The 21071-nt window shown below is 35.0% G+C and overlaps 2 protein-coding genes, 1 long non-coding RNA gene and 4 other non-coding genes across 8 annotated transcripts; 5 read left to right on the top strand and 2 right to left on the bottom strand.

Moving 5' to 3' along the window:
• Positions 1-4039: 4039 nt before the first annotated feature.
• Positions 4040-11410, bottom strand: baxa (BCL2 associated X, apoptosis regulator a). 2 transcript variants are annotated; one of them, XM_051105521.1, is made up of 7 exons: positions 11245-11410; positions 9972-10080; positions 7295-7343; positions 7044-7202; positions 6790-6925; positions 6594-6698; positions 4040-4255 (listed from the first exon to the last, which is right to left on the bottom strand). In XM_051105521.1, exons 2-7 carry the CDS (start codon positions 10000-10002, stop codon positions 4157-4159), a joined length of 579 nt encoding a protein of 192 aa, XP_050961478.1. In that variant the 5' UTR covers positions 10003-10080; positions 11245-11410; the 3' UTR covers positions 4040-4156. The 2 variants fall into 2 exon arrangements, with proteins under 2 accessions (XP_050961478.1, XP_050961479.1); XM_051105522.1 differs by having other exon boundaries at positions 9972-10050; positions 11245-11393.
• A 37-nt stretch (positions 11411-11447) lies between these two features.
• rps11 (ribosomal protein S11) lies at positions 11448-13682 on the top strand. The gene is given in 6 exon segments (XM_051105524.1): positions 11448-11477; positions 11479-11496; positions 12298-12432; positions 12625-12700; positions 12936-13065; positions 13491-13682. Coding segments are annotated over 6 exon segments (513 nt in total). The 3' UTR covers positions 13615-13682.
• Positions 12019-12104, top strand: LOC127163616 (small nucleolar RNA SNORD35). The gene has a single exon (XR_007827503.1). It is a non-coding gene; the product is annotated as a small nucleolar RNA SNORD35 (small nucleolar RNA).
• LOC127163619 (small nucleolar RNA SNORD35) lies at positions 12470-12556 on the top strand. Its single transcript, XR_007827505.1, has one exon. It is a non-coding gene; the product is annotated as a small nucleolar RNA SNORD35 (small nucleolar RNA).
• Positions 12745-12829, top strand: LOC127163618 (small nucleolar RNA SNORD35). Its single transcript, XR_007827504.1, has one exon. It is a non-coding gene; the product is annotated as a small nucleolar RNA SNORD35 (small nucleolar RNA).
• Positions 13318-13402, top strand: LOC127163615 (small nucleolar RNA SNORD35). Its single transcript, XR_007827502.1, has one exon. It is a non-coding gene; the product is annotated as a small nucleolar RNA SNORD35 (small nucleolar RNA).
• Positions 13683-17665: 3983 nt separating the features above from the next.
• LOC127155414 (uncharacterized) lies at positions 17666-20907 on the bottom strand. Its single transcript, XR_007825598.1, has 3 exons — positions 20475-20907; positions 19736-19832; positions 17666-18258 (listed from the first exon to the last, which is right to left on the bottom strand). It is a non-coding gene; the product is annotated as an uncharacterized LOC127155414 (long non-coding RNA).
• Between the last annotated feature and the right edge of the window lie 164 nt (positions 20908-21071).

The raw sequence follows: 21071 nt of genomic DNA, 5'->3' as shown, positions 1-21071 counted from the left end.
TGGGATTTATGGCAGTGTGGCCAAACTCTTCTCCTCATGAAAACCCACTTGGAATTTGCAACAAAGCACCTAAAGAACTCTCAGATTGTGAGAAACAGGATTCTCCGGTCTGATGAACCTCAATTGCAAGCATCATGTGTGGAGGAAAACAGGCACTGCTCATCACATGCAGAGTAGCATCCCAACAGTAAAGTGTGGTGGTAGCAGCCTCGTGCTGTGGGGCTGTTTTCAGCGTCAGACTAAGGAGAAGGTTCACGTTCCAACAGGACAATGACCCTATGCACACAGCACAAGAGTGGCTTATAGACAACTCTGTGAATGTCCTTCAATGGCCCAGCCAGAGCCGGGGCTTGAACACAATTAAACATTTCTGGAGAAACCTGAAAATGTGCATCTGCCCCCATCCAAACTGACAGAGCTCGAGAGGTGAAAAAGGTGAGGAGAAGAATGGCAGATAAATGCAAATGTTTATGTACACAACTTGTCGCATCATACCCAAAATGACTTGAGGTTGTTAAAGGTGCTTCAGCAAAGTACAGAATTATTTCTGCAATGCAATGTTGTACTTATGCAATGTACTTATTTCAGTGTTTTATTTTTAAATAAATTTGCACACTTACAAATCTGTTTTGTGATGTTTTGTCATTATGGGGTATGGAGTGTAGACTGATGTGGGGGAAAAAAAAGTAATTTAAAGCAGTTTAGCTACAACATAAAACATAAAGTAAGGTATAAAGTATAAAAACTTATTTTCTGACAATTGTGAGTTTATATCTTGCAATTCTGACTTTCTGCTCACAATTTTTTTTTCTCAGACTTGAGAGATAAATTCACAATTGGGGGTTAAAAATTCAAATTTGAATAGGAAAAAGACTTCTTAGAATTATGAGTTTATATCTCACAATTCTGACTTAACTTGCAATTGTGTTTTATGATGTCACAAAAAAAGTCACAATTTTGAGATATAAATTAGCGATTTTGAGAAAAAAAGTCAGAATTGTAAGTTTATATCTATTTCTCAGAATTGCACATTTATATCATAAAATTGAATGGAGAGGTATGAATACTTTTGCAAGGCACTGTAAACACAACTGCGAGTTATAAAGTAAGTTATAAAGTATAAAGATTTTTTTCTGGCAAATGCAAGTTTATATCTCACAATTCTGACTTTTTTCTCAGAATTGAGAGATAAACTTGCAATTGTGAGTTATAAAGTCCAATTTTGAGGTGGAAAAAGACTGTTCTTAGAATTGTGAGTTTATATCTCACAGTTCTGACTATTTCTCAGAATCGTGACTTTTTTTTTCTCCCCTTACAAAACGTGAAAAAAATGTAGGGGTATGAATACTTACAGTGCAAGGCACTGTAAACTCACAATTGCGAAGTTATAAAGTAAGTTGGGAAGTATAAAGACTCTTTTCGGGCAAATGCGAGTTTATATCTCGCAATTCTGACTTTATAACTCACAACTGCAAGTTTCTATCTGACAGTTCTAACAATTGAGAAAAAAAGTCAGAATTTTTAGTTTGTCACAATTGTGAGAAAAAAAGTCAGAGAATTGCAATTACACTTTTTTTTCATTTTTTATTCAGTGGCAGAAACTGACTGTTTTGTCTCATGATATCGGTTGTGTGAATTCTAAACTGCAGACTTCTAATTTTTATTTGTATATTTTTTAGCTTAATTTCTAAATTAAGCTAATTAAGCTCTGGGCTCCAAATGATCCCAGCCAAGGAAGAAGGGTCTCATCTAGTGAAACTGTCATTTTTTTCAAAAAAAAAATTAGTATACTGTTTACTTACAAAAGCTTGTGTAGCACAGGCTCTGGGATGCGTGTCTATGACGCTACGAATCACGCCTAAGTTCATCGTCTGTGTACATCGGCTCAAAAAGTTAGAGTATGGCAAAAAACTCCATCTTATTTTCTCCTACAACTTCAGAATCGTCCAACATCTTTGTACCTTTTTGTTCGTAAACAGCATTTGACTTACTTGCACACTGGGTCTGTAGTTCCGCATGACCTTTCAACGTGATTCAATAGTACGTTGTGTCATAGACATGCATCCTAGAGCCTGTGCTACACAAGCTTTTGTGCTTAAATATACAAATTTTTATTTTCCGAAAAAAAATTACATATCGTTTCGCTAGATAAGATCCTTCTTCCTCGACTGGGATCGTTTAGAGACCTCTGAAGCTGCATTTAAACTACATTTTGGAAGTTCAAAATCAGGGCACCAGTGAACTCCACTATACGGAGAAAAATCCTGAAATGCTTTTCTCAAAAAACATTATTTCTTCACGACTGAAGACAAATACATGAACATCTTGGATGACAAGGGGGTGAGTAAATTGTTTGTAAATTGTTGTTCTGGAAGTGGACTTCTCCTTTAACGAAAAATGAACAGTTTTAGTTAACAGTAACAACACAGCATTACATACAATCAGAAGTTTGAACAAGCTGAATTTGTTTCTCATGATTTAGAAGACGTTTTTATATAAAAGCTGATACTTAAATGCTTCCAATTAGTTTTTCAGACAAAAGATTTTCTAGATATTGAGAGAAATTTTTAAACATGTCTCTAGCATACATGTAAACACTAATTCTGTTAGAAACCTTTAGTTATTTTTATAATAGCAAATGTCGTTTTTATTGACATTTACTACGCAAGTCCCATGTCCTCTTTTATTTCCTAGTTTTTTACTATTATTTTAAAATGTGGAAATGTTAATACGGAGTAACAGTTTCTCTACCAATATCAAAACAAAGCACACATTTATATTGAAATGCATAAAAACAATTTATTGTATCCTTTCACAACTTACAAAACAAACTCATGGGCTCACACAGCAGACAGACTGCCTCAGGGTGCACAATTTTATACCATTTTACAAAGATATAGAAAAAGATGAAAAAGTGGTGGCTAGTATCATAAAAAGGCCAAGGCACTGTCAACGAAAGAATCCAAAATAAAAGAATATGAAACTGTACCCAAACAACCAAAAGACAAAGAAACAAGTATATAAAAAGTAGGATTGTGGGACTGACTAACCTTCGTAAAAATACAGTACTGAGAAGACTTTGCCGAGGGGAGAAAGCTCAACTAATCGGCCCGAAAGTCCTGCGAGACCGAATGTTTGCACCAGCTCAAGCCAAACGAACTGCTTTTCGTCATAGTCCCCCATATGTGGAACGAATCTGCACCTGAAGTCTTTGGGATTGTCAGGCAGGTTCTCCACTTTTCGAAAGGAAAATATTTGGTTCTGTAAAAAAGCACGATCATCACGGCTCAGAGAAGTTTAATCCATTTAAGAGTCACTAGTATTGTCCATCCCTCTCACAGGAGGGGCTCGCTGACTAAGACACACCCACATAACGCAACCAGAGTGCTGATTGGTTGGCTGCACTTCTCAGACGCTGTTGCAAACATTTCATGAGCTCTCAAGAGGCTAAACTTGTACCTTCAAGTACAATTAACTTCATAGACATTTCATAGCCCCTATTGTGATGAACAAGAGCTGACAGTCAACAAAGAAAGATAAGAAGGATGAGGAAGAGAGGAGAAATTCAGAGCCCGTTCCTACTCTTTCAGATGACAGTGCACTCCAAAAAAAGACAGATATAATAATCATTTTATTATAATAATAAAAATTAGACATAATAATAATTCCATTTATAAGCTGTTCTAACTGTTTACCGTATGTAATTACGCACAGTTTAGGACAAAAAAATACAAATATTATGAGATACTCTCCAAATCCCAATCCAGTTTATTTATATAACCTAGACACCCATAAGCCCTAACTAAAAATAAATAGCTAAAATCAAGCCTTAACCTCTTAACGCATAAATCTGATTTTCAGTGCAAATGTTATCAAGGTTTAAAGTTGATAAAGTAGATGAGAAAGAGCACAGGCTCAGGAGTAACAAGAGTGGCTCGAGGCGTCTGCATCATGCTTGACTCTCACTCTTTCCTCCACCTCTCTCTCTTTTGATTAGTTGAGGCAACTCTCTTATTTGTCTTTTTCTTGTGTATCTCTACTCTCAATCCCTTTCTCTTCCCCCTCATCTTTCTGTTCTTCTTTGCTGCTCTGTTTCACCCTCTGTTCATCGTCTCAACTCTCTCTTCTCATGCTCTCCACCTTCCTGTCAGTCCGTTCACATTTTGCGGATCACCACCACTGTGGTGAGTACCCCAGCCAGGAAAACGCCGATGGTCTGCCATGTCGGGGTTCCGAAATAGGAGCGGATTCCCTCCTGATGGGAAAAAACAGGGCAAATTTGACAAGGCCAGCGTGGGAGAGGATTCTAATATAAAGTACTAACCATAAAGATTACAACTTTAATAATATGTTATCAAAAAGTATTAGGTTCATAGTATTTCTACGGAAGTCCGTTTCTGCCACTGAATTAAAAAAAAAGGTTATTGCGACATATTGTGATTATCTCAGTTCTGACTTTGTTTTTTGTTTTTTTGTTTTTTCACAGAATTGCATGACACAAACTCACAATTCTGACTTTTTCTCAGAATTGAGAGATATAAACCGAGTTTTAAAATCAGAGGTGTAAGATATAAACTCGCAATTCTGAGAAATTCTATGAGTTTATATTTCACAGTTCTGACTTTATTTCTCAGAATTGTGTGAGGTAAACTCAAAATTTCAAGTTATAAAGAATACAGTTCAGTGCTTCTACGATAAAGGAAAAAAAAAAAAAAAAAAAAAACTACTTTCATGTTAAGGTTTTAAAAATGTACTCGAACTGTTCCAAAAATGCACACATATATATATATATATATATATACATATATATTTATAAAGTAAATATATTCATGGTACTTTATTTTTTTTTTAAACAAATACCATGGTTTACTCATTTAGAAATTTTTGTTTCTCCTGACATAATAAAAAACCAAATGGTTGGTCAGTGTCACATGATCCTTCAGAAATCATTCTAATATGCTGATATGATGCTTTAAAACCATTTCTCATTATTATCAATGTTGGAAACAGTTTTGCGGCTTCATATTTCAGTGGAAACAAAAAGCTAATAATATTTAATCAGAATATTCAATAATATTTTATCAGAAAGTATTATGTTTAAGGATTTTTCAGAGTGTTTTAATGATAAAGAAAAATATTTTAAACAGAAGAGATAATGTTTAATAGTGTACACACTTTAGTCATTATTAAAACAACATTTCTTTTTTTCCCTACAATTACCATGGATTATTAAATTAGAAATTCCATTCATTTTCTTTTCTCCTGACATAAAGCTAAATGGGTGTTCAGTGTCACATGATCCTTCAGAAATCATTCTGATATGCTGATATGATGCTCAACATTTCTCATTATTATCGATGTTGAAAACAGTAGTGCTGGTTATTTATATTATAGTATTATGTTTAATACTAAGTGTTTCCACGCTGAAGAAAAAATAGTTTAAATGGAAGAAAAAAAAAAAAAACTTTCATGTTAAGTTTGTAGAAATTAACTTGATTTGTTTTTACATTTTATTCATATGTTTAAAAAGTTTCTCTTAACGAGTCATGTGGTATAAACAAGTAAAAAGCAATCATGAATTGATGTTAGTGTACACACATTAGTCATTGTTAAAAAAAAAAAAAGTAAATATATTTATGACCGGTTTTTTTTTAAATACTGTGGATTATTAATTTAGAATCTACTTTTTCTCCTGACATAACGCCAAATGGTTGCTCAGTGTTACATGATCCTTCAGAAATCATTCTAATATGCTGATTATGATGCTCAAAAAACATGTTTCATTATTATCAATGTAGAAAACAGTAGTGCTGGTTATTATTTCTATGGAAACAAAATGTTTTAAGAATATTTAATCAGAAAAGTATCACGTTTAATACTAAGGGTTTTCATGCTAAAGAAAACAAAATATTTTAAACGGAAGAAAAAAATAACTACTTTCACGTTAAGTTCTTAGAAACGAATCTGATTTGTTCTTACATTTTTTTCATATGGTTAAAATGTTTCTCCTAATGAGTCATGAAGTATAACCCTAACCCTAACCCTAACCCTAACCCCAAGTAAAAAAAAGTCATGAATTGATGTTAGTGTACACAGACTAGTCATTATATTTTAAATACTACATTTTCATAGTATGGATTATTAATTTAGAAAGGACATTGAATTTCTTTTTTCTTTCTTCTGACATAAAGCCAAATGGGTGCTACGAAACCATTGTAATATGCTAATTTGAATGATAAACATTTCTCATTACTATCAATTCTGTGTAAACGTGATACACTTTTTTCAGAATTCTTTGATGAATAGAAAGTTCAGAAGAACAGCATTTATTTGAAATACTAATCTTTTCTCTCTCTTTTGATCAGTTTAATGCGTCTTTGCTGAATGAAAGTATAAATTGCTTTAAAAATGCCTGGATAATCTGCTTCACATTACAGAAGTTAAATGTTCATGTTTTCTACGTTTTGTTTATCTCTGTATCAGTGGATTTGGTAAAGGTCATTGCGGCTTGTGTCAAAACATCACATCGACACCTGACATTTCACATGATTTTAAGGAAGTGATTGTGTAAGGACATTACTGTCAAGGCTTACCCATCCACCCTGTTCCCTGATCCAGTTAATAACATGTTCCTGAATGTATGACATAGTCCAGCTTATGATGGTTCTGATGATGTCAGGAATCCTGGTTGCAATAGCCTAGGAGTACAAGAATAAGAAAAACAACTATTCAAAACATCAAAACATCAACATTTCTATAAGACTAAGTGAGACTTGCGTAGTTCCCAACCTTGATGACAAGCCGACAAGCGAAGTAGAAAAGCGCCACCACTCTGCCCCAGTTGAACTTCCCATCAGAGAAGATCTCACGGGCCACTCTAATGAAGACGTCTTGAGTTGGTTGAAGAGCAGAGTCGTTTAACATCCTAAAGCAAAATGACAACGGACACAAATTGATAAGCTGCAGCACACTGCCATCCACTGGTCAATTCTGAGCAAATCAGGAGACATGGTACAGTTGTGATGTCATCTATAACCCATTACGTTTGCAGCTGCACATTTCCATCCAGCTCGTCTCCAATCTGCTGCAAACACATCGCAAGACGTTTATGGCTGGGGTCGCACAGCTCGACACCACCCAGCTGACTTCGGGTTTCTTCAGCTTCGCTGTTTCCATGGCGACGAACTCGTTCGTAGATGAAGCTGCGAGAGACGGGACGACATGACCGAGGTAATGAACAAAAACAAACACAGGGAACATGGGAGATAAGAAGAAGAAATAAGACGATACTCACTTATTGAGAAGCGCAGATCCCAAAGCAATTATCTGGTCATTGCCAATGCCTTCAAATAGTGGAAATAATAATAATGATGAATAAAAACAACACAAAATCAGGAGTGACAAACAAAAGGGATAAAACAAAAGTCTATACACAGGTTTAACAACACCGACGTGACCTTAAGAGAACAGATTAGCATCTGAATTGTTCTATATTGTTTGTGACATGACTCAGCAGTGTATGTATAAATCAGCGCACATTTGGTTTCATTTTCCTAGCGGATAAAGTTGACGTAAAGAAACTAATATTCACAAGTTGTCTAATGGAGAAAGAGACTCGCTCAAGCTCAATCCCTCAAGTACATATCGTGAATTTTAAGTACCAGTTCACATATTTAAATATTCAAATAAAACTAAAGACTTTAAATCTTCACTTGACACGAACGCAATACAAACAGGCTGTGTTGTAAAACTAGTGAGCTGCCTACCTAGACAGCATTTTGAGGATTATAGATACCTAGAAATGAAAATGAGCATCTTGAAAAGTATTTAACTTATTTAAGCATTTAACTTTATTTATTGATTTTGTGTGTTCAGGTCAGTTTGACATATTTAAACTGTGTGAAACAAGTTGAAATATTTGTGACCATGGACAACAAAACCAGTCATAAGTAGCATGGGTATATTTGTAGCAATAGCCAAAAACACATTGTATGGGTCAAAATTTTTGATTTTTCTTTTATGCCAAAAATCAGTAGGATATGAAGTAAAGATCATGTTCCATGAAGATATTTTGTAAATTTACTACCGTGAATATATCAAAATTTTATTTTTGATTAGTAATATGCATTGTTAATATGTCAAAAGTATTTGAACACTAATATTTTTAATGTTTTTTTTCTTTTAAAGAAGTCTCTTCTGCTCACCAAGCCTGCATTTATTTGATCCAAAGTACAGCAAAAACAGTACAATTTTGAAATATTTTTTACTATCTAAAATAACTACTTACTATTTTAATATATTTTAAAATGTAATTTATTTCTGATTTCAAAGCTGCATTTTTAGCATCATTACTCCAGTCACATGATCCTTCAGAAATCATTCTAGTATTCTGATCTGCTGCTCAAAAAAACACTTATTATTATTATTATTATAATGTTAAAAACAGCCGAGTAGAATTGTTTCAGGTTTCTTAGATGAACAGAAAGTTCACAAGAACAGCATTTATCCAAAATAACATTATGAATGTCTTTATCATCACTTTTGACCAATTTAAAGCATCCTTGCTAAATAAAAGTCTTAATTTCTATCATATCTTTCCCAAAAATATAAATAAATAAATAAACCGACCCCAAGCTTTTTATTTGTAGCGTATAATATTACAGAAGCTTTTTATTGCAGATAAATGCTGATCTTTGGATCTTTCTATTCATCAAAGAATCCTGAAAAATATTGTTAATAATAATAATAACAATAATAATAATAATAATTTCTTGAGCAGCATATCAGCATATTAGAATGATTTCTGAAGGATCATGTGACACTGAAGGCTGGAATAATAATGCTGAAAATGTAGCTTTGATCACAGGAATAAATTAGATTTTAAGAATGTATTCAAATAGAAAACAGTTATTTTAAATAATACCAATATTTCACAATATTACAGCGTTAACTGTACTTTGAATCAAATAAGTGCAGGCTGGGTGAGCAAAAGTGAATTCTTTGAAAAGGCATTAAAAATCTTCGTTTTTTTGACTGGTAGTGTACATTGGTAGGACCAATTTTATTAATACAGCAGTAGGATTTTATATAGTTCATCCACACATAATTCTGTTATCATTCGCTTAACCTCATGTTGGTTCAAACCTGAATGTGATATTGGGCAGAATAACAGATTTAGTAACCATTCAAGTTTATTATATGGAAAATGAGGCAATGAAAGCGAATAGTGATTGAGGCTGATTGAGATCTCTTTTGGTGTCCAACAGAATGAAGACACTGACACAGGTTTGGAACAACACATGATTAAGCGACAAGGGTGAAGCAGTTGTCCTTTCTTTTGTGAAGTATACCTTTAACCCGGCAGCAACGCATCTCGAAACCTGTATATGGCCATCTATAGCTGTGATGAGTGTTTACTCCCCCCTCCTAACAGACCAGCACTGAAACGATGATGTCACCTCTTTGGGAATCAACAACATCGCGGTATCGGGCATGTGAGCGCAGCCAACACAAGCCGCAGAGGCTGCGTCTCAAATATAGTGTGCTGCCTACCAAGACAGCATTTCTGGGCATCACAGAGGCGTTCTGATCAAATCGACCGTTCGGAACGCGCCTGTGATGCTCTTAAATTCTTTCGGAACGCGAGTGATGCCCAAAAATATTGTTTGAGCAGACGACTCGCTTTGGGATACTGCCAAAGAACACTGTGGTTTGTTTGTTTAACTCGTGTCATTGTCGTTAAAGAGGCGACAGCTATTTGCGCCGAATCGTCCGGTGATCGGTATGTGTACAGACATGTCTCAGACAGACAGCGGTGACAGTGAACGGCACTGAGCAAACTCTCTGTTTACATGATAAATAATATTCTAATACACATTGAAGCGTCGCTCTAGATACTCGCCAGGTCATTTGAGTTACGAATCGGAAAAACGGGCGAAAAATCATAATTTGAACATGAAAGCGGCACTTACCCGTATCGCCTCCACCCGACGGCGCTGCCATATTAGCATGAAAATAAGTGAGAACTCTTCCGCTGCGTGACGTCAAGTTCTGGACAGGAAGGAAGTCACTCGCAGCACACTTCAAATAATAATAGGGATTTACAGGAAACGTTCTTAACATGTTATATAGATCTCAAGATTACAAGCTAGCAACATTCCAATGTACTTTAGGCCATGAAAGCCTAAAGTATATATACATATATACAAGTATATATTTTATATTTATGACCAAAACCAGTCATAAGTAGCACTGGTATATTTGTAGCAATAACCAACAATGATTTATTTTTCTTTTATGGCAAAAATCATTAGGATATTAAGTAAAGATCATGTTCCATGAAGATATTTTGTAAATTTCCTACCGTAAATATATCAAAACTTAATTTTGATTAGTAATATGCATTGCTAAGAACTTCTTTTGGACAACTTTAAAGGCAATTTTCTCAATGTTTAGATTTTTTTTTTTTTGCTTTTCAAATAGTTGTATCTCAGCCAAATATTGTCCTATACATACATCAATGGAAAGCTTATTTATTATATAATATATATAATATAGTCTGTTACTGATTCCAAATTATATGACACAAATGGTAGTTAGTTTTAGGTAACATAATCAGACTACTTGTAGATAACTGGTTTACCACAGTGATTTAAATAGGATCAAATCGATATAAAAATACGGAGAAATAAAATACATTCCATTCATTATTAACAACATAGCATTAAATATCAAAGTTTCCCAAACTGGAGTTTGTGAGTTTAAAGACAAACTAATAATTAATGAAATCATAACAATGCAAAATTAAAATCAATCTTTTACAAATGACATCAAAATAAAACACTTAAAATGAAACCTTATACCCGTTTACCTAGATGTCATGTGACCATGTGAATACTTTTAATTAATTTTAAAGTGTGATCTAAGTATAATTTTGTCTAAAGTCTCAATAAACTGTTCCATTTTCTTTTAAATGAACATTTCATATGTCAGACTTTACCGAGTTAATCAAATACTAGTAGCCTACTTATTGCAGTTTTACAACAAGTAACTATTGTTACTGGTTATCTTCATTTATGCTTTTTCATCTGTGTAGAATCACAAAGAATATTTTTCAGCATCCCAGAACATACTTTTAGTGTATTTAAATTATGCCTAAACATAGGTTATGATATTTATTATGATTTGAACCTAACTTGTTTATATTTACATCACAATAAAGAAATATGAGAGATTTATAAATACCTTAAACACTGTAACCGACCACACGACGCACACAGTGTCGTTACAAAGAGTTTACAGCTGTTTAAATGTAAATAAATAAATAACTACGGATGACAGGCCTAGCAAACATTTTTTTGGTAAAATTAAAGAACAAACTGTTCTTTCGGCCCCACCCACAGTGTGTCGTCATGTCCGCGGAAACCGCTCTTCCGTCTGTCTCGCGCATGTGTAGTCCTCTTTACGACTCGGCTGGCGAAGATGGCGGACACACAGGTACGTGAGTCCCAACGGCGTGGTCATGAAAACGCGTTTGATTTCACGTTCAACTTAAACTCAAAGCCAGAAATTCTGGTAGATAAACAGTAAAGAAACCATCATAGACGCAATCATGTCCAAATGGAGCGCAATGAAGATTAGAAAATGCGTTTTCCATCTCCGGCTAACGGGTAGGAAGCGTTGTTGAACGGGAAGGCGAGCGGCCTTGCCTTACCCGACCAGCAGAAAGTGATTTTTTTTTAAAACATGCAACTGTTTATTTGATTTAACGTTGTGATATAAATATATATAAGTATATTGTCTGTTGAATTTGTCTTATTGAATGGCAAAATAGCCGAATTTGTCTGCAAGGAATGGAGTAGCACATGGATATAACTTACTCCATTTAATCCGACAGAAGAGAAATGTAATATACCGCCTTATGACAGCGCTGAAGTACTTATCTCTGTCAGTCGTGTTCAGAAAACATTTGTAGATATTTTTTGTGGGTTTTACAAGTCCTCTGATTAGTAATGAAGCTGCAAATGATGTTTTTTTCTCACGATGGTCTTCCAAGTCTGTCAGGCTCTGACGACACTGCCTTATGGCATCACTGATGCAGCATGAAACCTCAAAAAAAAGCTTAAAGCTTAAAAAAAAAAAAAAAAATTAAAGTTCCTTGGCTTTGGTGTAGGTATGCTAGTAGTCCAGAATGTCCAAAGGAAACCTTTTGTGGGTTGTAACTTTCACATAAGGTTATTCCAGAATAAGCATTGGTTTGTAAGAATTATGACTGAATCTATGATTGTCTTGTTTCAGAACGAGAGGGCTTATCAGAAACAGCCCACCATCTTCCAGAACAAAAAGCGAGTTCTAGCTGCTGAAGGAAGTGGCAAAGAGAAGCTCCCACGTTATCACAGAAACGTTGGCTTGGGCTTCAAAACCCCCAGAGAGGTGAGCTTGTGTTTGTGTGCAAATGTAACACTTTTATCGCAGATGATGTCTTTTCTCACGATGGTCTTCCTAGACTCCAAGAGAGCTTTGAGGATATGCCTTTTGGCAGTGCTGATGCTGTTGAATATGCTTTCGTTGTGTAACCTCAAGTTGAGCTCAAATGTCTAAAGTTCCTATGCCTTTCTTCCACAGGCTATTGAAGGCACTTATATCGATAAGAAATGCCCCTTCACTGGAAACGTGTCCATCAGAGGCCGGATTCTGTCCGGTGAGTCTATGAAGTTTCCTGGCTAGTTTTAGTTTTAGTTGGGGTGCAGGTGATGTCTTATCTCACGATGGTCTTCTGAACCTTGTAGGTTTTGAGGATAATGCCTAATGGCTTTACTGATGCTTCCCTGTAACTAATATTGGTTTATCTTAGTCCTTATTGGAAATTGAAGTTTATGTATGCTGGCTGTTGATATACAACATATGTGAACTTATTTGCCGTGACCTTTTTCCAGGTGTGGTGACCAAGATGAAGATGCAGAGGACCATCGTCATCAGGCGGGACTACTTGCATTACATCCGCAAGTACAACCGTTTTGAGAAGAGACATAAGAACATGTCTGTCCACCTCTCCCCATGCTTCAGGTAAAATTTCTCTGTTTGTGCTTTCTTTTAGGGCTTGGATCAACAAATCTGGATTGTGAGATACACTTGGCAGCAGAATTTTGCTTTAACCCTAATCAAACACACCTGAGCATGCTAAATGTCTACATGGTCAGAGTTTGAGCAGGGTTGGAGTTAAAGTCTGCAAGAAAAAGTGGATCCCACGTGCCAGATTTAAGGATCCTTGTCTTAGGGGCTGGAAAACTTTTGTAGACATGCTCTAAATGGGTGAGCTGCAAATGATGTTTTTTCTCACGATGGTCTTCCAAGTCTATCAGGCTCTGACGACATTGCCTTATGGCATCACTGATGCAGCAGATAATGCTTAATTTTTGTTTAGAGTTTGTATAAGGTTTAATTATTGAAAGTGTTTCTTCTGAATATTTAACCGTGTTCTTTTTGTTTAGGGACGTGACTGTGGGTGACATTGTTACAGTTGGAGAATGCCGACCCCTCAGCAAGACCGTGAGGTTCAACGTCCTGAAGGTCACCAAGGCAGCTGGAGCCAAGAAGCAGTTCCAGAAGTTCTAGAACTGTTTTAACAATATAGCACCTCTGTATTGTTTGTGGCGAAGAAAATAAAAAATCTGTTCTTTAAATCTGTTTGTTTTTACTGTTGATTTAGTCTCCAAGTCACTTTGCAAAAGCATCCTGCTCATATCCATCTTATTTTTCAGTGCAGAAGTAAGCTGTTTTCTGTTAATGTTAGACCTCTGATTCATAAGCTGCTGTAGGAAAATAAGAGTGCAGTAAACGGTAAAACTGTTTGCACTACAAACCATTAAGATAATACTTGAAAATAATATGGTAAAAGAGACACCAATTTGTAATATCAAGCAAAAATGAACTTTTGTGTAGCTAAAAACAGCTGGAAGTGGATGTCTCTTTTAACACCTAATTTAAATGACCAGCAGCGATATACTTTTAAATATTTAAACCTATATGCTAATATTGTAGTATGTTTTATTACAGTAATATTTTGAGTTCGCTTTGTTTTCAGATTGTTCTAATTTTAAAGTGTCTGATCAGCTGAGTCCTTAGCCATCTTCAAGAAATGTTTAAACACATCTTTCATCTTCATTTGACCCTCTAAGTGTGGTTCTCTATTCTTCTATTTTGTTTTCTTTATTAAAAACAAGAAAAATGCTTGAACCTTTGACACTTGCACTCTCTATTCTATTTCTATTATAACTTGTTTTCTTTAAGAACAGAAATAAGTCCAACAGCGTCCTCTATGCTTTTTCTATTCTAACTACTTATTTTTTATTTATTATAAAAATGACCCTCTAAAACTAACTTTTTTTTTTTTTCTATTTTTGTTTATAGACTTTTTCTATAAAGACCCTAGCGTTCCCTGTTCTTTTTCTGTCCTGTCTACTACTTTTCTTTTTATTTATTATATATGTTATTATATATCTTTTTATATATTATTTTATCGCTTTGGATAAAAGCTAAATGCAAAATGTAAAGTTTTAGTAATCTTATATTTGTCATTAAAATTTTTCTAGTCAACAACAAACTTTTTTTTGCTATTAACTTATTTTAACGATTAAACGTTTTTCTTTTAACTGAACTATTTATAGTAGTTTCGGTAACACTTTACAGTAAGGTTCATTGGTTATCATGAACCAAGAATGAACAATACTTCTGCGTTTATTAATCTTAGTTAATGTTAAGATTAATAAATGTTTCTTTTACGAATGCATTAAAATCAAAAGTGTTTGTTAACATTAGTTAATGCACTGTGAACTATCAGTGAACAACTGTACTTTTTAAGTAACATTAAGAAAGAATAAACAGTGGTCATTGACCGCAGTAAAGATAGTTTGCGGTTTGATATTCGAATTTCTTTTGGCTATAAATATATAGTGCGCTGTCATAAACATGCAAATAATCCCGAATGTTGTTCTCCATGATTTGTGAATTGTGGTGATGCTGTCCTTTTGGCCGAAATCAGTTTTTTTTTTTTCGATGTGACTCTTAATTTTATAATGCTTATAGCTCCGAAAGTTGGAAACTTAGCAGACTGAAACCAGTGTCATCTTAAACAGCTTGATCTGTGAATTTTTTCACAGCAAAGCTCTTGTCCGTAACCCCCTTGGTAAGTCCGCTATAGTAAGGAATGTGAAAAATTACGCTCTTCATGTTTAACGTGTTTTACCATTAAACACGCAGACTGCTTGAGTACAAAACCATTGTTTTTAAGTCAAACTCGATTTGTGAAAACTTTCACAATCGCTATTTATTGCGTAACAGTGTTTCTTTATGCTCTGCTCTCTTTTTCTTCTATCATAATGTCACACGGTGCTGTTCCAGTGAATAACGGTTTTCCAAGGCCTTAGATAAATCATATACATCTCTAATGAACGTTTCACATACGAGGAAATGTTTCACGGTTTATTTTTTTGTCAGTTGATCCTTCCTGAGCCCTTATGTACTATTCTGATTTGTGAGTCACTAAAATCACTATTCTGATCTGTGAAAACTTTCACAGGTCAGTACTGGTCAGCTGACCCTTCTGTGGGTCATGTAAATCACTATTCTGATCTGTGAAAACTTTCACAGGTCAGTACTGGTCAGCTGTTCCTTTCCTGGGTCACTAACATCACTATTCTGATCTGTGAAAACTTTCACAGGTCAGTACTGGTCAGCTGTTCCTTTCCTGGGTCACTAACATCACTACTCTGATCTGTGAAAACTTTCACAGATGAGTAATGGTCAGCTGACCCTTCCCTGAGTCATGTAAATCACAATTCTGATCTGTGAAAACTTTCACAGATCAGTACTGGTCAGCTGACCCTTCCTTGAGTCATGTATATCACTATTCTGATTTGGGAAAACTTTCACAGTTCAGTATTGGTCAGCTGACCCTTTCCTGGGTCACTAACATCACTATTCTGATCTGTGAAAACTTTCACAGATGAGTACTGGTCAGCTGACCCTTCCCTGAGTCACGTACATCACTATTCTGATCTGTGAAAACTTTCACAGGTCAGTACTGGTCAGCTGACCCTTCCCTGAGTCATATTAATCACTATTCTGATCTGTGAAAACTTTCACAGTTCAGTACTGGTCAGGGGACCCTTCCCTGAGTCATATTAATCACTATTCTGATCTGTGAAAACTTTCACAGATCAGTACTGGTCAGCTGACCCTTCCCTGAGTCACGTACATCGCTATTCTGATCTGTGAAAACTTTCACAGTTCAGTACTGGTCAGCTGACCCTTCCCTGGGTCACTAACATAACTATTCTGATCTGTGAAAACTTTCACAGGTCAGTACTGGTCAGCTGACCATTTCCTGGGTCACTAATATCACTATTCTGATTTGTGAAAATTTCCACAGGTCAGTACTGGTCAGCTGGCCCTTCCGTGAGTCAAGTACATCACTATTCTAATCTGTGAAAACTTTCACAGTTCAGTACTGGTCAACTGACCCTCTCCTGTTTCATGTACATCACTATTCTGACCCAAACTGAACTGTGAATTTTTTCACAGATCAAAATAGTGATGTTACTGACTCAGGGAAGCGTCAGCTGACCAGTACTGAACTGTGGACGTTTTCACAGATCAGAATAGTGATTATCACTCAGGGAAGGGTCAGCTGACCAGTACTGAACTGTGAAAGTTTTCACAGATCAGAATAGTGATGTTAATGACTCAGGGAAGGGTCAGCTGACCAGTACTGACCTGTGAAAGTTTTCACAGATCAGAATAGTGATTAATATGACTCAGGGAAGGGTCAGTGATGTAATATTCACAGATCAGAATAGTGATCAATATGACTCAGGGAAGGGTCAGACCAGTACTGATCTGTGAAAGTTTTCACAGATCAGAATATGACTCAGCGATTAATAGCTGACTCCTGGAAAGGGTCAGAATAGTGACCAGTACTGAGCTGTACTGAAAAAGTTTTCACAGATCAGAATAGTGATGTTAATGACCCAGGAAAGGGTCAGCTGACCAGTACTGACCTGTGAAAGTTTTCACAGATCAGAATAGTGATTAATATGACTGTGGAAGTTTTCACAGGGAAGGATGTCAGTCACCCAGGGAAGGGTCAGCTGACCAATACTGACCTGTGAAAGTTTTCACAGATCAAAATAGTGATGTTAGTGACTCAGGAAAGGGTCAGCTGACCAGTACTGAACTGTGAAAGTTTTGACAGATCAGAATAGTGATGTATATGATTCAGGGAAGGGTCAGCTGACCAGTACTGACCTGTGAAAGTTTTCACAGATCAGAATAGTGATGTTAGTGACTCAGGGAAGGGTCAGCTGACCAGTACTGACCTGTGAAAGTTTTCACAGATCAGAATAGTGATGTTAGTGACTCAGGGAAGGGTCAGCTGACCAGTACTGATCTGTGAAAGTTTTCACAGATCAGAATAGTTATGTTAATGACCCAGGAAAGGGTCAGCTGACCAGTACTAACCTGTGAAAGTTTTCACAGATCAGAATAGTGAGTAATATGACAGAACATGACTCAGGGAAGGGTCAGCTGACCACGGAAATGTAATATATGTGCTTATATGAAATACCCATATATTAAATACATGTTTTATATATTCCATATCCATATATGATTCCTATTAGAAAATGGAACAATTTCATATATTGACATATAAGTCTACCCCATACAAAAATATATGTTTATGTATGTATAATACATGTATTGCCATATATGGAATGTATATAATTATTAATATATGTGAGATGTATGTATTTATTTATTATGTTATATACAAATTAGACATATATGCATGAAATATATGGTTTCATATATTTAATATTTTAATATGTGGTCTTTGATCTTTAAATAGAGGTTGTAGACACATGTAAGACACTCTACACTCTACAAAGTTGCAGTGCATTGCACATTTCACACCTTAAGCCTTAAATGTTAAATGGTACAGTAAGCTACACAAAGAAACATCTTTATTTAAACAGAATTTATTTAAATTGAAAAAAAAAAATCACTGAGCTGCACAATCAAACAGAAAAAAAGAAAATTACATATAACTGATCAAAACACTGAACAGGCATAAGCAACAAAACATCAATTGTAGTGGTTCAGCTAAAGGTCTACAGGTTTGTATTCCCACAGCTTGGTTAGTTTTTGGTTTACTGCCATCCCCAATAGGCCCCAGGTGAAGAAATTTCTGGATTCCAGCATCTGTTAAAAAAAAAAAAAAAAAAAAAAAATAGTAAAAGTTAGGTTTTTATAAGATAATTACAATACATTTTCTGAACCATATATGACTTCAGGAAGTGCACAACATTCAAAAGCAACTTTTTAGCTTTGGTAGCGTTGGGTGGTACAGTAAACTAAACTTGATTTTAGTCAACATGATATTAAAATATAAAACCTGCTTAAGTCTTGCAATCCAACACTGAAACAAAGTTTAATTTAGCTTTTTAGTTAAAACTGTGCCTATATCTTAAAGTGATTAACTACTATAAGATGACAAATATACTGAGTATTAAACATAGTTGGTAAAGTTAAAGATTATTTAAAACTGCAGAATACTCATTATTTATGTAATAATTATAAGTTGTAGTTGTAAAATATTCCCAGATACCACAAGGACATGGCAGAACAACAACAGAGCACAGCCTGCATGCCCATTCAAATAATATGTCTCTATATACATGAAGAACCAAACTATAGTAACCCAAATGCTCAATGACAGAGTTCACAGCTAAGGTTACAATTTAATTTGCTATTTAGCATCAATGAAATAAAGTGTTTACATTCATAATACCTAATATATGCATCGTTTTCGCCTGGAGAAAAGAAATAGAGGGGTGGAACTATGACATGGGTTTTTAAATGACAATTTTGATTAAATCCCCTAAAATAAGGTCCGCGGTTCACACAAACTCATAATACTTTCACGTTTTATTCTATGACATAAAACACACCAGTTAAACCCCACCTTGATTTTTGATTTTTTTTTTTTAACTGTTATGTTTCTTAAAAAAGATGGTTCCTAACATGCTGCTAAATGGGACTACAGGCCCTGTCGGAGGCATTAAACGTCATCACGCCGAACAGTTTAACAATTTACAGTATTTTCCAATTGTAGTATAATTTATAGTACAATTAATTGTAAAATAACCAATTAATAGTTTCCTGCATTTTTTTTTTTGCTTTGCCCTGAAATGCAACAAGTCTTTGGATGGAAGATGCTCATTTGATCACTTTCCTACTGATATGGGGACTCTCTCTGTATTTCTACCATAAATATTACAATTATTCCATATAAACACCACATTTACTGCCTTTGTCACAGTGAAAGTGAAACTTTAATAATCTATAGTGCTTAAAGCCACGTTAAAAATAAATGTTTACGGCCACATGAAGTTGTTAGAAAGCAGATAGACTGAGGATTTTCTAGAAGCAAGGATAAAATAATATTTTGTGTACCCACCCTAACAAAATGATAGCTAAAATGTGGTACTTCATTCACTAAAATAAGTTTAATCTTACCATATCCAAAAACTCACTCACTGTTATTTAATAGATTAAATGCACTAGAATTTTATTAAATAGTACATGAAGACACATTTTTAACTAAACTATTTTGTTAATTTGATTTGTTTACATGTATATTGCAGATGCTAGTTTTTGTTTCAATAAAATATTTAACCTTTTCTGTGTAGATGCTCCATCATTCACATCACTGCCATCCACATCTGCAGGTTCGGCCTCCATTTCTATTTTCTGAGAATTTCGGGACTCATTACCTTTTCATGGGACACAAACAAGAATAGCACAATTATCAGCAAAGATATGAACAAAATTTACTACGATAGATTAACCATATTTTTAAAACCCCACAATCACATCCTTTAGTGTACTGTACCTTTATGCAACATGCATATGCATGTGCTTATGCACCCACTCTAGGCATGTCACTGACATGTCAATGCACTTGGTGCAATATAACCAAGTACTGTAATTTACTATATGAATTCAAGGTGCTTGTATTTAACTAATTCCATTTCGTGCAGTTTTATAGTTCTAGTCTAGACTACATCTCAGAGATAAACATTAAAATTTTCATCCACTATTTTTGTCAGACAGCTTTAAATAATTTCCAAACGTGGCATTGCTTATCCAGTGAAAACAATGAGTTCACAGTATCTCCATACAGATTAACCTGTTACCCAATAGCTAAAATTAACTTTAACGCGAGCAAATTGCAAAACACATCAATGCAGCTATAATCATAACATCATATATACAACAATGACAGGGAATATTTAAAACATTAGCTGATCTATATAGAGACAGAGGCTCTTGCTGACCAAAATAGTCATATAACACTTAGTTTCTATGTAATATTAGTGTAGGAATAAAGCGTTGAGTAAATTAGTGTAAATTACCTGCACCGCTGCCACATTCAAGGGCGTTTCATCCTTTCCACTCAGTGATGTCGGTCTGTCTTCGTGCCCGTCTATAAAATCATTGTCGTTTATTATGTGAAGGTACTGGCACATTTGTTATCCTTCCACTTGCTAAGAAAAACATTTTACCGCAGATGACTGTTTGTTTAGCCGCAGCCATTGCTCAGACTCTGCCGTTAGCGCGGGTGTGTTTAAATTTTGGCGCATGCGCAAAAGCGGTATTGTGACGTTCAAACAAATCGCTCATGTATTTTAATGAAATGCGTTTTAGTTCATTGATGATGAGAGCACATATGGACAAACAGTTACATGAAGTGTTTTTCCCCCTCAATAACTCTATAATACATTCCTTTTACTACAAGTAACTTTTAGTACATTGGCATTTTTTTAACAGGTTATATATTCATCTCTACTTTTCCCCCAGAAAACTGAATTTAAACAATTAATAAAGTTAAGCAAAAATTAATTTTGTTATATGATTTACAATAAGCAGTATCTTTTAGGCATATATGGTTAATAAACTTGCATAAATTCAATATATACATTGGTAACAAATGGTCAAAAAATAGAGTACCA

Source organism: Labeo rohita, chromosome 3 (assembly GCF_022985175.1).
Source record: "Labeo rohita strain BAU-BD-2019 chromosome 3, IGBB_LRoh.1.0, whole genome shotgun sequence".
NCBI lineage: Eukaryota > Metazoa > Chordata > Actinopteri > Cypriniformes > Cyprinidae > Labeo > Labeo rohita.
This window is presented reverse-complemented; position numbering and strand designations above follow the sequence as displayed.

Coding starts and splice junctions, on each gene's coding strand:
- baxa (XM_051105521.1), bottom strand. CDS start 10,002: ATGGCAGCGCCGTCGGGTGGAGGCGATACGG. Junction 6,699..6,789: donor CTTGTCGGCTTGTCATCAAG/GTTGGGAACTAC, acceptor TTGTACTCCTAG/GCTATTGCAACCAGGATTCC. Junction 4,256..6,593: donor TCAGGGAACAGGGTGGATGG/GTAAGCCTTGAC, acceptor TTTTCCCATCAG/GAGGGAATCCGCTCCTATTT.